At 43.0% G+C, this 14,600-nt stretch overlaps 1 protein-coding gene across 3 annotated transcripts; it reads left to right on the forward strand.

The window, feature by feature from the left end:
- Positions 1-1,911: 1,911 nt before the first annotated feature.
- LOC115319072 (calcium uptake protein 3, mitochondrial) lies at positions 1,912-14,201 on the forward strand. 3 transcript variants are annotated; one of them, XM_029978846.4, is made up of 12 exons: positions 1,912-2,167; positions 2,257-2,395; positions 4,281-4,391; positions 5,037-5,084; positions 5,164-5,246; positions 7,734-7,814; positions 8,525-8,593; positions 11,290-11,396; positions 12,215-12,392; positions 12,996-13,104; positions 13,270-13,427; positions 13,997-14,201. In XM_029978846.4, exons 1-12 carry the CDS (start codon positions 1,943-1,945, stop codon positions 14,066-14,068), a joined length of 1,380 nt encoding a protein of 459 aa, XP_029834706.2. In that variant the 5' UTR covers positions 1,912-1,942; the 3' UTR covers positions 14,069-14,201. The 3 variants fall into 3 exon arrangements, with proteins under 3 accessions (XP_029834706.2, XP_029834707.2, XP_029834709.2); XM_029978847.4 differs by lacking the exon at positions 8,525-8,593 and having other exon boundaries at positions 1,936-2,167; XM_029978849.4 differs by lacking the exons at positions 7,734-7,814; positions 8,525-8,593 and having other exon boundaries at positions 1,936-2,167.
- Positions 14,202-14,600: the final 399 nt, after the last annotated feature.

Consider the following 14,600-nt stretch of genomic DNA (forward strand, 5'->3'; position numbering starts at 1 on the left):
AAGACACGCTTAATCCCATCCTCATCTATCACACGCACCGGCGCACTTGTGTATAAGGCTGAGAGAGGAAGGGAGTTGAGCAATGTGAGGGGGGGCGGTGTATGTAAAGAAAACACAGGGCCTGCACCTTTTCACCCCGAAACGTCATCACTAGTGGATCGACGCAGCGTCGCCTACCTTGCGTCAGAATCGTTGACAGCGCGTCCTGCAGCGTCTCACAACGAGCGCAACGTTAGCACGCGGCGACAAGGACGCGTCTGCCGCTTTGCGGCGGCTCTACTTCAGCCCTTCAGCTGCTTCAGTCACTTCAGCGGCTTCAGCCAACCCTTCAGCGGCTTCAGCCAACCCTTCAGCGTGTTCACCGCTGGGCGGGTCGGCAATACGTAGGGTGCCTCGATGTGCGTCTGTTTCAGGGTGAAGGCATCCTTTGTAGTAGCCTTTGCCGACGGTGTGTGCTAATTCTAACATATAAGTACACGGTGGGAACCCAAGTCACCCAAGTGGCTTCAAAGCACTAGTGAGCTAGGTGTTCACGCCGAAGAATGCAACTGCGCGTGCCGGCGGATGCATTGTACAAAAACTTAAGAAAAAAAAAATATGGGGACCAAAATGGCCGAGATGTCATCACTCTAACAACGCACGTGAGTGTGTGTGCATGAAGGCACTCTACCAATACGGAGCGCAAGTTCGTCTGCTTCTTATGTATTGGTTTGAGGCAACGTTACTAAAACACTCAGTTGGGAAACTCGGCGTCGAAACCTGGGCCGCTGGTGTCCACCGAGACCGAGCTAAATGCGACAACAGCGCCACTCTTTATCGTTTGTCTGTACTGTGGTCACCTTGAGCTTTTTGAAAGCCTGTTTTTGCCTAAAAACAAACGAAAAAGACTCTTTTTGTATGAAGTTTATTGGAGTTTAGTACAAAAAGAGGGGCACGTTATGTTTTTAAAATCTTTAGTTTGCAGGGTTTTGCGGCACAATTAATATTTTTTTTATACAACCATGCCTCAGCGGGCCTTTCAGGTAGCACGTCCCGCCCTAGGTGCATTTTAACTTCGGAAGTTGGACGCGGCACGTCCGCCGGGGAGACCGGGGCGGCACCCCTGTAGCCTCTTCCAACGTGCAGTTCCTTGAGTGGCCGCTGCGGGAGAAATGGTGGCGTTGTGTTCGTCATTAGCTCGGTGTTCGGAGACAGATTGGGGCCATTTATTAAAAGCTGTCTCTATGGGAGTTTCCCAACTGAGTGTTTTAGTAACGTTGCCCCAACCCATGCAAAAGAAGCAGACGTAATTGACATAAGGTGGTATTTATTATCATTAGTTCACGTGTTGATTAGGGGTGTCGCGAACCGGCCGCGGTTCGAGTTCGACCAGGTTCGACTTTTTCGAACTTTTAGTGAAAAGTTCGTCGAACCTTGTAGTGAGGTTCGACTCGTGTGCGCATGCGCGACAGGCTGGCCAGTTGGCTTCGGATTGGATGGTAATGGCTAAGAGATGAATTAAGTGCAGCGCTGATCGGCTATTTCAGTCAATAGAGTACTAAAATTTAAGTTATTAATTTCTTCAGTAAATAGAATCAGTTTCTTTCAATTGCAGCTGTTCACAAAATAAAATAACCCTTTGCATAAAAAAAAGAAATTCTCCAAACCTGGACATGCTTGTATCAAGGTCTGGCCACACTGTCCATAAAGTCGAACCGGTCGAATCTGGTAAAAAGTTCGAAGGTTCGTCGAACCGGTTCGACCCAGTCGAACCCCGAAAGTTCGACCAAAAAATCTGGTTCGACAAAAGTTCGCGACACCCCTAGTGTTGATCGCACTTATAGCTTTAGATTTTTGTTTCGTGTTATTTTTTCGTTATTGTTGGGATGACATACTTGCTTGCCAAAGCCGCAGCTCATTTAGTGGCTCTAGCCGAATCCAAAGCATCCAAAACGATTCGAAAATGGCGACGCCCATCTTTCGGAGTCAGTTCGGGCATTTCCTTCGCAATGTCGTATTTAAACGATCCTTCAAATCTCTGTCGCAGAAACCCGCTGCAAAGAAGGCGTTACAGGTTGGTGTTCCAATAGGAATTATTAGCACCGCTTCTTTCGCTGTTTACTTCCTTCTGAGCAAGAAACGCTTCACCGTGCTGGCCAAACGACCTCACAGGGAATCCGTCGACCGAGTACGTTGTCTTCGTTTTCGCGGCTCTTGGCTGGGATGCGTATCCGCAAGAATCTATTTCTATATTATCCCTATCGTACGCTATTTCAGGAGGACCCGGACGAGCACACCATGCATCTGACCCAACGCGAGCGACGTTTCATTCGCTTCGCGTCAGTGGAGTACGAGGGACAGCTATACATGACTCCCGAAGATTTTCTGGAATCTCTCACGGAAACAGAGCCGAGGCGTACGTGTCCTTATTTCACAGTTCTCGCTTACTTTCGAAAGTTTCGCGGTCTAACTGGCTAGTCACCCGTCCAAAAATGCGAAATTCTTCTGGCAAAAAAGCTTTAGGACTACGGTAAAACGTCTGCAAGAGTGCCGTCTCTTGCGGAGCGTTCAAGTGCCATCCGACGGCATTCCACTCGCGCCTTTAAGTGCCTTCCGAAAGTGTTAAGCAGAATTCACGCTCATTCTGACATGTGTTCCATCAACCGCTCGCCGACAATGTGTTTTACCATAAAGGGCGAGCAGACAAACGCTACAGGAATGAGCGGGGACGGGGGCTTGGTTGGTTGGCTAACACGCTTTAGAACGGCGCAGACGACGAGGGACAAGAAGCAGAAGGACACATACACTGCGCTAAAACGTCGATTCGCTCAAAAGGCGCTGTTCGGCATTTGCACGGTAGGACAGCACTGGAATGTGGGCGTAAAGTGTGGTCGGACGGCACTTAATTGCTCTGCAAGAGCGGCGTTGGACGGCACTCTAGATACTACCTTTAATATATCTGTTTCTTGAACTGAACTCAGTGGCGTCCTTGGGTTGTTTGATGCGTAAAGCCTAATGGAGCAAGTGCGCGCAATGGACGTCAGTAATAAAGAGGGTATGTCGTGTAAACAGAAAATAATTGCGGTAATGAGTGTGCGTGTCTGTGATTGTTTACATTTACTTTGAGCATTTTGCCAGGTTGAATATACGATTTCCAAGTAACAACACAGAGCAGTTTTTAGTGCGAAAGCAATAACTGTCTCATGGAGCGAGCCGACGTCATTAGTTTGAAGCTCAAAAACGGCAGATAGTTTCCCCGATCCTTTGGTTCCATTAGCTGGCGTGCGTCGACGGGGCTCCCATTGGCCGCTGCGCTCGTCATTTTCCACAACTGCTCACCCCATGGCGCTGCATGTCCATCAGTGCTCGGCACGGAGCGTCCAAGGTCACCGTGCTGGGGGGAGCACACGCACTGATTGGCGACGAAAAGTATGCAGCAGACGAAAAAGGGAGTGGACAAGGGTCTTGCATGCTTTCGCATTTACAACTCATAAAGAATGCTTAGGTGTACCTTAATCTTTTTTTTTTCCATATTGCAAAATCAAACTAATATTGTCGAAAGCTCGAACTCTTGCCAGGTTGTGGCATTATGGGCTGGGATAACACTCCAAAGCTTCAAAAGTTGCAGTTATCATATTAACAATTACAAGTGTTGCCTACGAGAAGATGCGGTCTGACAGAAAAAGCAAATGGAGTGCACCTGCTATCGGCGGCATTTTTTTGCTGTTCCACAGTCCATTCAAAGCAGACGTGAAAACAATTAGTTTTAGAGTATGAAATGTTTTTTATTCGAACCCCCAATCTTAAAATGTTGTCCGTCCGTCTTTTCATCCGTGCATTTCCCACGAAATTCAGTTGTTTGAAGTCACGTGACCTAAACACCAATTCAGTTTCCCGCTAAATTTAGAGGGAAAATTGAAAGTCCTGTGAACTATGCACCAATTCAGTTTCCCCTCTGAATCTGGTGTGAATATTGATGTCACATGACCCAATGTCACATGAGCAATTTCCCCGCTAAATTTGGCGGAGAAATTGATGTTATGTGACCTATGCATCGAATCAGTTTCTTCACTAAATTTATAAAGATATAAATTCTTCTTCACTTTGAAACAGCTGTTTAATGTCTTCTGAACAAAGTGAAATGATTGCTCCTCAAGTACCACATTTAATGCAGCATAGAACTTTGGAGATAAAGGTTGCTGCCAATAATTTTTTGCTTGCTATTGATCATGATGTAGTAACACAGACACAAACCTTTGATTTTTCAGTTCCATGATCTCATTGCTCTATTTCTCCTAAAGCTCGATTACACCGTCGTCGCCTCACGAAGAAGGAGCTGGACTACATCATTGACCAGACGCCTCAGAGGAGATATGGTTCCACGAAGCTCTTCAGGAACCTGAGAGACAACGGTGAGAGGGTGCAAGACTGCAGAGGTTCGATTTTGGTCACCACGGAAGTGAGAGCGAGATCTAATTTGCCTTTCACGGAGAGAGCAAAGATAGCTTTCGTGGGCGGTTAGTCTGCTAACAGGAGCAAAGAGAGTGGTTCATCTGCTACGAAGCGCCATTCGCAGATGTAAATAAAACTAGAAAGCACCCTACGTTGTTTGCTAACACACCGGAAGAAAACTCTATCATCTGCTACAAACCGAGCACCATATAGCGAGGTGAGATCGGAGGCAGGCTGAAATCGTGACCGTCTGCTATTGGAGGTTGAAACCATTGACGACTCGCACTTTGTTTGCAAATAACAAGTTGTTCTGCTCCCGTACACAAGCTAACATCGATTGGTGGATGAAGGAGTATTAGGGACAATCAGAAGCCGTGAGACCTCTTTCGCTATTTGTATGTTGGTGAGATGGTCTCACCAAAATATTCCCTGATTGTGAACTCGCGAACGGGTCAAAAATGTTTTATTTTGAGACAAGCTCCGGTGCCATCTCCAGTCAGCTGCCGAGAACGCTCTTGCTCTCTACTTGACCGAAATTGGACCCCAGAGACGCATCGCCTCAACGAAGGAAAATCCTTGACGTTCTTTGTTCTCGTTTTATGCAGGAATAATTTCGTACACCGAGTACCTATTTCTGCTCTCAGTGCTCACAAGTGAGTAACAGTCACGCCGCCTGCCATCTCGCCTGAGGAGATGGGAGCCGAGTTAAATGGACACTTCTCTATCATCTAGAGCCACAATCTGGATTCAGAATTGCTTTCAACATGTTTGACACGGATGGAAACCAACGTGTAGACAAGGAGGAGTTTTTGGTGGTATGTACTTTAATTGTGCCCTATCTTTATATGGAAATGGCCCACCACACCCCTGTGATGGCTTCAGATGTGACAGAGTAGATGAGAAAAAGAGACTGTAAATGAAAATAATAGCATCATTAACGCACTGTCGAGAGAGAGCACAACTAATAGACCTTTAGCTGAAGTTTAGCAAAAAGTCTATTATCGTCGCTGCTATGATTGGAACACCAAGAAGCATGCTGGGCTTCTAGTCATGTGCGCTGCATCTTCAGGCATCTGCAGCTGTTTTTTTGTAAATAAAAATCTACAATCAAATCGCACTCTTCGTGTGCGATAGTCTTGCTTAGTTTTTCCTGCATTCATGGTGAGTGTGTGCAATGCCTACCTACAAACCCAGCATGCTCCTAGGTGTGTGATCCAGTTATTTAGTCAAAGGTTCACTGGCACACACCTACAAATTGGACTGATCTTATATGATTGCAAAACTGAAATTGCAGCACATCGCTTTGTAGTATCAAATATTTGATGAGTGCCTTGCTTGATATTTGTACCGTAATTGCCAGACTATAGTCCCCAGCCTAGTCCGAACATAGAAATTATCATACGCAGCACACCTTGACAGATGCCTGCTGTATTAGCTTCTTTTACACTTTTTTTGTGGCATGCTTTTCCTATCCAAGAACTTGTAGAAAAAATATTTTGGGAGAGTTCAGTTTTGTGGTATTGTATGCCATGTATTGAATAGCTATGAGGAACTCAGGAATGCTTGTAGAAAGATGTTGTGCATTCATAATAGTTTTTAGAGCACAACATTAAGGCCCGTTCACACTCTTGCGACGTCTTAGAACTGGGTGCCTTGAAACCTCTTACAACGAGAGGACACACTGGCGCCATCTATTGGGTAGCAGTGTAAACTTGGAGGTCCGGCATATTTTCTATTTTTCTCGCGCATTACCCTTCCTTTCTTGGCTCGAAAAACTTTTGTCAATGTTATAAACGAGCCTTTCTATGGGTATTACGCATATTTGACCTCGGAAATCCCGCAAAACCTTCGCTCTTGTGAAATGCAGTTCCAGGGTCACCGCATAGATGGTGCCAGAGTACCAGTGTGTTCCCTCGTCCTAAGAGATTTTAAGAGGTTTCAACAAGTCTCGTCTCTCTCGGTCGTACTCGGTTGGCAAAAGTGTGAACGGGCCTTTAAGTGCCCGTGCGGAGTCGCCGTCACCGTGCGTTGCAATATGGAACGTTTCCCATAATGACGTCACACGTGACGTTAAGAGGGTAAAATTTTCCCGCTTAATTTGGCGGGAAATTTTTCCGCTAAATTTAGCGGTGAAATTTCCCTGTTACATTTAGCGGAAACAATTTCCCACTAAATTTAGCGTAAAAATTTTTCGCCAAATTTTGCAAGAAAATTTTTTCCTTGTCACGTCACACGTGACGCCACTCAACCTGGGAAAATTTTTCCGCAAAATATAGCAAGGAAATTTTCCCGCTGAGTTTAGCGGGAAAATTTTACACTCGTGACATCACACGTGACGTCACGTGAATAAATGTGATGTTACATGAAATTTAGCAGAAAAACGTTTCCACTAGATTTAGCGAAAAACTTTCCCCGCTAAATTTAGCGGGGAAATTGACATCACGTGACCTCAACACCAATTCAGTTTCCCCACTAAATTTAGCGGGGAAATTTCCGCTAAATTTCCCACTAAATTTAGCGGGTAAATGTTAGCAAAATTAGCAGGGAAATTTTTGCTAAATTTAGCAGTAAATTTAGCGAAATTTCTCGCTAAATGGGAAAGGAGCAGAATAGGAGGAGGGGAGGGGGAGGAGGGGCATACCCCCCTCATCCTCAAGAGCTGCACTCTAATTCGGCCTTACAAAGAATTGTAAATGTCTCATATTTTTATGGTATTTCTATGAGGCTGTTCCTCGTGTCTTTTTCTTTATTATTGCTTAGTCAATTTTTTTCTAGCAGACACTTGGTTATTACAATAAAAAAGCTTTATATTTTCTCCATTGCCTATTCCCTTCTGCCTTGTCCACGTTATGTAGTTTTCACATTTTTTACCAATGTTAGTAATGTTAACTGTATGCAGTTGAGCACATTTGATAATGAAAGCCTGTACATAGCAAGAAACGGGTTGCTTTTCTAGGAAGTCATGGTCACTTTTCTTGTTTTAGTCCCTGTCTGGTAGTGAAGCATTAACGAGCTTGCACTTTCTGGTTTTATTTTTTTAAGGCTGTATTGCCCTGCTTTTCCTCCACATTTATTTCTCTGTTTGCATGTTGAATTTGGTCAATATGCCCTAGTCTCTAAGCATAGTTTTTATTTCCTCGGTAAGTTTATAGCAATCTATTTTGCTGTCAGTTTTATTTTTCAGCATATGCATGCCCTTGCTGTGCATGTACTTGAATGATTATGCTCTCAGTTGCGTTCCTCAGTTTTGGGTCATACACTGTGCTAATTATTTTTTATTGCCTGTATGCCATTATTGTTAGGTTCTGCAAATCCTCGTAATGGCGATTTTTTTCAAAAAGTCCGGTAAGCTCGGACTTTATGAGGAAGTCCCATCAGATGTTGTGAGTTCTTTTTTGTTTCATGCAACCGCTTTACTTGATCTGTTTGCATGCTTGTGCTTAAGTTGTTCCTAGTGCTTTCTGCAGTATGCAGTTTATGTGTTGCTTCTCCAGAGATGCACTAGTTATAGAAAAAGAAAATGTGCTCCATGTTTATCTTATATGTTGTAAACATTTTCGCTTTTGCATGCTGGTACTGCCCATGTACCTCTGTATTTTGCCTACTTTTGTTGTCAGGATTGCAGAGAAAATGCCCTGCACTACGTCTTTTCCTAGGATGAACTTTTTTTTCAGAGCTGTGAGGTAACATATAGGAAGTATTTAAGTTACTGTAATCAATTGCAATTTCAGTAACTATAATGAATGACTTCCTGAGTTACCGAAACTTTCAGTAACTGCAACTTGGTTACATTTTCATAGTAACTTGTAACTTAGTTCCGTTAAAGTTACTCTGCCATTAAAACAAAACTGTGCAGATGGTGCCAATGTCTTCTCTGCATTGAAAACCATGAACCATTGGTCAGGAATTGCAGCACACCTGAAAATATTGGGATATTTCAAAAGTTATTGAGACATTGCTTGGTTATTCTCTGGGACTTACTCTTTGCAACTTGGTTACTTTGTAAGGGTAACTCTTGCAGCTCTGCTTTCTTCCCAGCATCTCATGTGTCAGCTGCAATCTCTCCTTGTTGCTCTCTCTTGTTTCCCTCCAGCTTGAGAAAATATTTAGCACTGTTGCACGACGTGGTAAGCTTAAAACAAATAAGGAGCTGCCCGAACTGGTAAGCATGTTTGTGTTTGATGCCATTCTCGGGTGAAGTAGTCTCTGCTTTGCTAAGACCCAGACCTAGACAGCAGAAGTTTGTACTTATAAATTTACAATTGCTAACTCATTGGCAGGCAAAAATAGAAGGCTGGTGGTCCAGGGAAGCTGAAGAAAAGTGCAGTGTTCATAATAAGCTTCTTAGTGTTTGTTCTCTTCAAGCCACCCTTGCCACATCATTAACTCTTATGATTTATAAAAAAAAAAAAAAAAAAAGCGAACCGATAAAACCACATTTTACATAGGTGCATGCATATGATGCACCTGCAGTGCAGCTACAGCCATAAACATGTTGATATTAAAATACAATTATGAAGCTATTGGCCGTATGAAAATGGTTGCTATTATGCCTTTGAACTTTGATACATGTAATCTGTAAAACATTTTTGACAATCAAAAAAATATATATTTTCCTTATACCTGGCATGTTTTCTTTTGTTATGGAGGGATAGGAAGCTAGTATTGCCCGCTATAACCATTGATATTTTAGGTCATGTAGTTTAGTCAGACAAACCCACCTTTTTAAATGAGTGTTCTAACTTGCTTTTAACAACTTTCTGTATTTGTACAGTCGCGCCACATTTATATGATGGTTGGTTAACCAGTCTTCTGCATTAATGGTCGCCACTGAAATTTCTTTTCTCAATATTTAAATGTTATTCAGCAATTCGCAGTCATAAACCAGCCATCTTGCCCTAGTATGCCATTTTTAAAGTTTGACACGGGAATCGGCGTATTGTTAAATTAAAGCAACGCAGAATTATTGAGAGAGTTGTGTCATCTCATGTCAGGCTGGTCAGTACGCCGTTGTCAGTAGCAACCAAATGCTGCTTCTATTAAAAAACTCTTTCACACTGCCTTGTGGAAGAGCCAGGGCAGACACATTGATGTTAAACGAGTGTGTAATTCACTTACAGCTGGTACTAGCATTGCTATATGCACTTTACAGCGACATAGTAGTTGTCACCTCATGGATGTCCCAAAGAAAAAAAGAGTTAGGCAAGGCAAGGAAGAGACATTGGGAATCCGTATCTGAGTGACGCCGGATTCCTTTGTAGCAAACCGTTCAGCCTGCCAGAAAACATACTTTTTTTTTTTTTCTTTACATGTGATTCTTTTATAACCAGTATTGTGACCTGAATTTGTTGGAAATGCAGGATTGATCAGAACACCTGCAATCTGGAATTTATTGCCTGTTTTTCCTCTAACGAAAGGGGCGCTTTGATTAAACAGCGACCCCTCCCATGATCACTGGAAAGTGCAAATATGCAACCGCCCAACTAAGCAGTGTGGCCAGATACTGTGCTCTTGGTTGTGCATCCCTAATCGTGCTTCTTGAGTTGTGTAACTGTGTTAACCTGCGTGTAATGCCTGTCTTTGATCTTCAGAGACTGTATTCACGTCCGTCCGCAGTTTCAGTAAGGCTTTCTTCAGCGCTGCATGATACTTCGGAACTTTCCGAAAAGCCCCTTTCTCTTTGAAACTTTCCATGCTTCCACCTTTTTTAATTCCCTTCGTGCTCAAACCTTCTGCAGAAAAAAAAAAAGCTGAAGTTCTTTGCTGATTTCCTTGCTTTAGCTTGATATTGCTTCTTGCTGTTGCTGGTTGGTTGGAGTATCGGAAAATAGAGAATTTTGCTGAAGCTTGCGTGTTGCATGTGGAACATGACTTGCTTTGGTCAAACTGCACGCTCTTTCCTTCTCTTGGCAATGCATTTTTTCTATTTCTAGAACCAAAGTATTGGTTTAGGCTACTTTGGCCTGATCACACATAATTGACCATATTTTAAATTATCTACTGCTTAAAATAAATAATCTGAGAGAATTATTTTAGGAAACTGCCTTTTATTTCTTGGGGCGCAGGAATGCTATGAAACAAGAGGACTAGGTAGGACTTGATTAGGAGGCTAGGCTACAGAAGCAAAAATAAAGAGATTTCGAGGAGGTCTGTAATGGTCTGTAAATTGTAATACACTAAGGAAAGTCTCCTTACAGAAGACTGAGTGAGAATGTAAACATTGTTATGATGTGCTTTTACAAGACTAAACAAGAATGTTCCTCAACTGCCACCAAAGATTACCATGTACAAAACTATTAGTATATTATTGTCATTCAACCTTGAGAGTGATAGGTAAGTAGACACCAAGCAATTCTTATGACAAGTTGCAATATCAACCCAGTGATAAACCCTAGGCTTGCTTATGAATCATGCATTCATCACTTTGAGCTTTCATTTGAGGACTTGACAAGTACTTTCATTCACTTTATCCTTTTTTTTATTTAGGGAGGGGTTTTTTTTTTATGAAAAAGCTTGCGCATTTAACAATATTTAACATCGCCCATGTAGGTAATTAAAAAAGATTATAAGTGAGGACGGATATAAATTTAGCAAAACAACATTTCTACACAAACCATCTCTTTTCCTTATTCAACTTGCCCTATTGACAGTCGTCAAATGTCAGCTGTTACAGATTTGATCCACATAAAAGAAATATAATATTGCGGGTAGGCTGGTAAGGGCCTGTATTTTTACTGTCATTGTCACTATAGTATGCTTGAAGATAGAAAGGCTCTAAAGGCTCTGCATGTCTAGGGGTTCCTTTCACTCTCTTCGTTTTTCATTTCCATTCACCTGGGAAATGTGTGCTTTGTCTAGGAGGAAACTGAGAGGGCCGACTTCTCCAGCGCAGTCAACACCACGCTTCTCATGCACCTCTTTGGAAAGAAGGGAACCGACACACTCAAGTACGACGACTTCTTCAGGTACCAACGCTTTTCATACACAATTGTACTGCCAGAGGCTATTCGCCGCAAAGAAAAATGCATGGAAAAAAAGAAAAAAGAGATGTGACTACTTTTTTTTTTATTGGACCGTTTTACTGCGAGGGATCAAGAAAGCTGTTTCAATTATCCAACAGTTTACACCTAACATGATTAAAGCTCGGCGACGTTTCGCCGAGCTTCATTCGTCACCGCCTTTGTTTCTTCAAGACCTAAAAGCAGTATTGTTTTGATTCTACCACTCGCGAAAGCTTGCTTTATCAACCTAGGTAGATCATCCCATATTCACCTGCACACTGTCTTGCTCATTTAATCTCGGCAGAGTTTAGTGCTATTGTGCCTGCAACGCATCTCTGACCGGTGTGTTTACCGCGTCCTAAAACGTGGTTTCTCGATTTCTGCCTTATGACGTCACACAAGTGTCACGGTGTCGCCGGCCGTGACCCTGGCGGTGTCGCAGCAGCAGTGGTGGCTGTGACAGATGCCTGTTCTGCTGCGGGTCGCCATCCGGCGTGACGGTCCACGGAAGCTTCGACAACCAGGAGTGGGGACCACTCCTGGCTGCTGCAGGCAGGCTGGCAGGGCCACTTTTGATGCATGGGTGGAATAGGACGCCAAACACACCAGTCAGAGACGTGTTCAGGCACCATGGTAGTGCTGCCGTTCTGCTGAACTTAGTAGTCTATTTCGGTCGAGCTTACGATTTTGTGTTTGGAGTGTGTTTTGGAGCTTCCTGTGCCGCAAGTGTTCATAGTCTCCCCTTCTGTGTTTTGTCATTTGGCCGAGGCTTCCACTTGCAGATTCATGGACAACCTCCAGACTGAGGTCCTCGAGCTGGAGTTTACGGAGTTCTCCCGGGGCATGCCCACCATTTCGGAGGTGGACTTTGCTCGGATCCTGCTCCGCTACACCTACATCCACAGCGCAAATTATGAGGCCTACGTGGAGAGAGTTAAGGACAGAATTCCCGAAGAAAAGGTATGTGCGAGGGTCGGTAGTAGACGGAGGGAATGTGTGCAGTTGTTTGTGCGTCTTGCGTGGAACGACCATTCTTAGGCATGACAGTCTTTGACTAATTCTGAAGATCAAAGTCTGGTCGTTCTCGCACCGTTCCGGCTAGGTCCCTAGTTGTGGCCAGATGGTTCTGCCGAGTGGCGCTGTGGCATCGACGAAGAGAACTGGATGCAATCGGCTGTGACTCTAGAAATGCAAAGTCACTACGCACCGCGCACTGAAGCCAAACATTTGTTTCTTTGTGTGCGAGGTAGAAAGTCACATTTCTGTTTGAATAACTGTTATTTGACGTGACAGAATTTATATTTGACAAAAAGAAGCAGAATCCTGCAGGTATAGATCGATCCCGAGGCTTGGTAACCGTCTTCATTGTCTAGGTAAAAGGTACTTACCATAGTGTTATTTTTTAACCGTGACATCCTGGCTTATCTAGCATCGTTTGTATTTTGTCAAATATGAATGATGCTTAAGTATCACTGTATGGTGTAAGCTCTCGAGTATCTGGTCTAGCTTGATTTATAGATTCTTTTTATTTCACATTTTGTGTACCCTCTTTCTTCTTTTCAGGGAATTACATTCGACCAGTTCAAGGCCTTCTGCCAGTTTTTGAACAATCTGGATGACTTCTCCATTGCCATGAGGATGTTCACCTATGCCAACAAGCCCATCTCCCAAGGTAGCATTTCCTGGGCAAAGTCTTTAGGCCTCCATGCTCTCAGCTCCCATGTTGTCTTTACAGCGGCATTCTTTAAGTACCTCTGTCTGTAGTGCAACAAAAAAAAAAAGCATGAACTGAATTGTCAGAAATATCTGATGTTCTCTCCCTCTCTTTGATTTGCAGAGGAATTCCATAGGGCTGTGAAAATCTGTACCGGCCATAGCTTGGATCCCTACCTCGTGGACACAGTGTTTCAGATCTTTGATGCAGATGGAGACGGCTTTTTGTCTTACAAAGAGTTCATCGCCATCATGAGAGACAGACTCCATCGGGGACTCAGGGTAGGCATGTATTTCACAGGACGCTTTTTCCCAGTGTACTTGTTGGTCGTTCATTGTGATCATTCTTCATTCAACCATTTTTCATGCCTATCATAGTGATGTTATAAGGCTTTTCTCATATGTTGTCTTACTTTTATTATCCACTTTTTACAGAAAGGGCAGGTTTTTTTTTTTTTTTTTTTTATGCTCCTTCTTTTGATATGGGATATATACAATTTTTGTAAGACTTGTTGTAGAGAGTGTAAAATTTCTGTGCAGTTTTTGGCAGTTTTTTTGGAAGTTGAAAGATTGTTACACGTTCTTATAACACCTAGTAATTTCTGCCCAAACTAGGCATTACATCGGAATTAAAAACAGCGCGGAAAGACGAAGACCATACAAAGAAGTGACACGGATGTAGCGCTACGTCCGTGTCACTTTTTTTCTGGTCTTCGTCTTTCCGCACTGTTTTTAATTCCGAAGTATGTACCAACTCGCCCAAGCCTCAAGTTTAGTAGGCATTACAAATAAATAAGGTAGAGGTGTGTGTGTTGTGTATTGTCGTCCAATTTTCTTCTCGTTTATTTCAGTCCCACCTGATCTCGACTGAAGGCTGGGAAGCATTCAAGGTGTGTGTCAAGGGAGAAATGCGAGCTTCATAAACGAGCGATTTTTTCTTCTGATGACGGCTTAAGTTATTTAGTATAGAGTTTTATTTGTTTCGCTTGTTTATTGACTTCCGCCAGAGTTTCTTGTTTTGTTGATTTGACTAATAAAGTTCTAGAATGAAGTTAATGCTGTGAATTGTGGTTATATTTTAACACAATTGTTCTCTGAGCGTATATTTTTTTGTGGGGTTAAAAGGCAATTCAGAAAATCCTTGTCATTGTACTTGTGCTCGTACTCTTCTGTAACGATTACAAATTTAGGCTGCATGGGCAGTTTCATCGTATTTTTGAGGCGCCAAGAAACAAATATTCCGGGTTGAAATTGAAATTTTTGGTGGTTTCTGATTTCATAGGATTACTATGGTTTATTCTTCTAAATTATCTGAATATGGAGCATTGTATTTTAGCAAACAAAAACGTACAACGTATTCAGTATTCAGTTGCACAAAAATCCTTTTGCATCAGGGCGGTCGCTCCCAAAAAAAAAAAAACAAAAAAAAAACGTCGCAGGCGCGTAAAAAAAAAT

The sequence above is a fragment of the Ixodes scapularis genome, unplaced genomic scaffold, assembly GCF_016920785.2.
Source record: "Ixodes scapularis isolate PalLabHiFi unplaced genomic scaffold, ASM1692078v2 PGA_scaffold2__306_contigs__length_199485367, whole genome shotgun sequence".
In the NCBI taxonomy this organism is placed as follows: Eukaryota; Metazoa; Arthropoda; class Arachnida; order Ixodida; family Ixodidae; genus Ixodes; species Ixodes scapularis.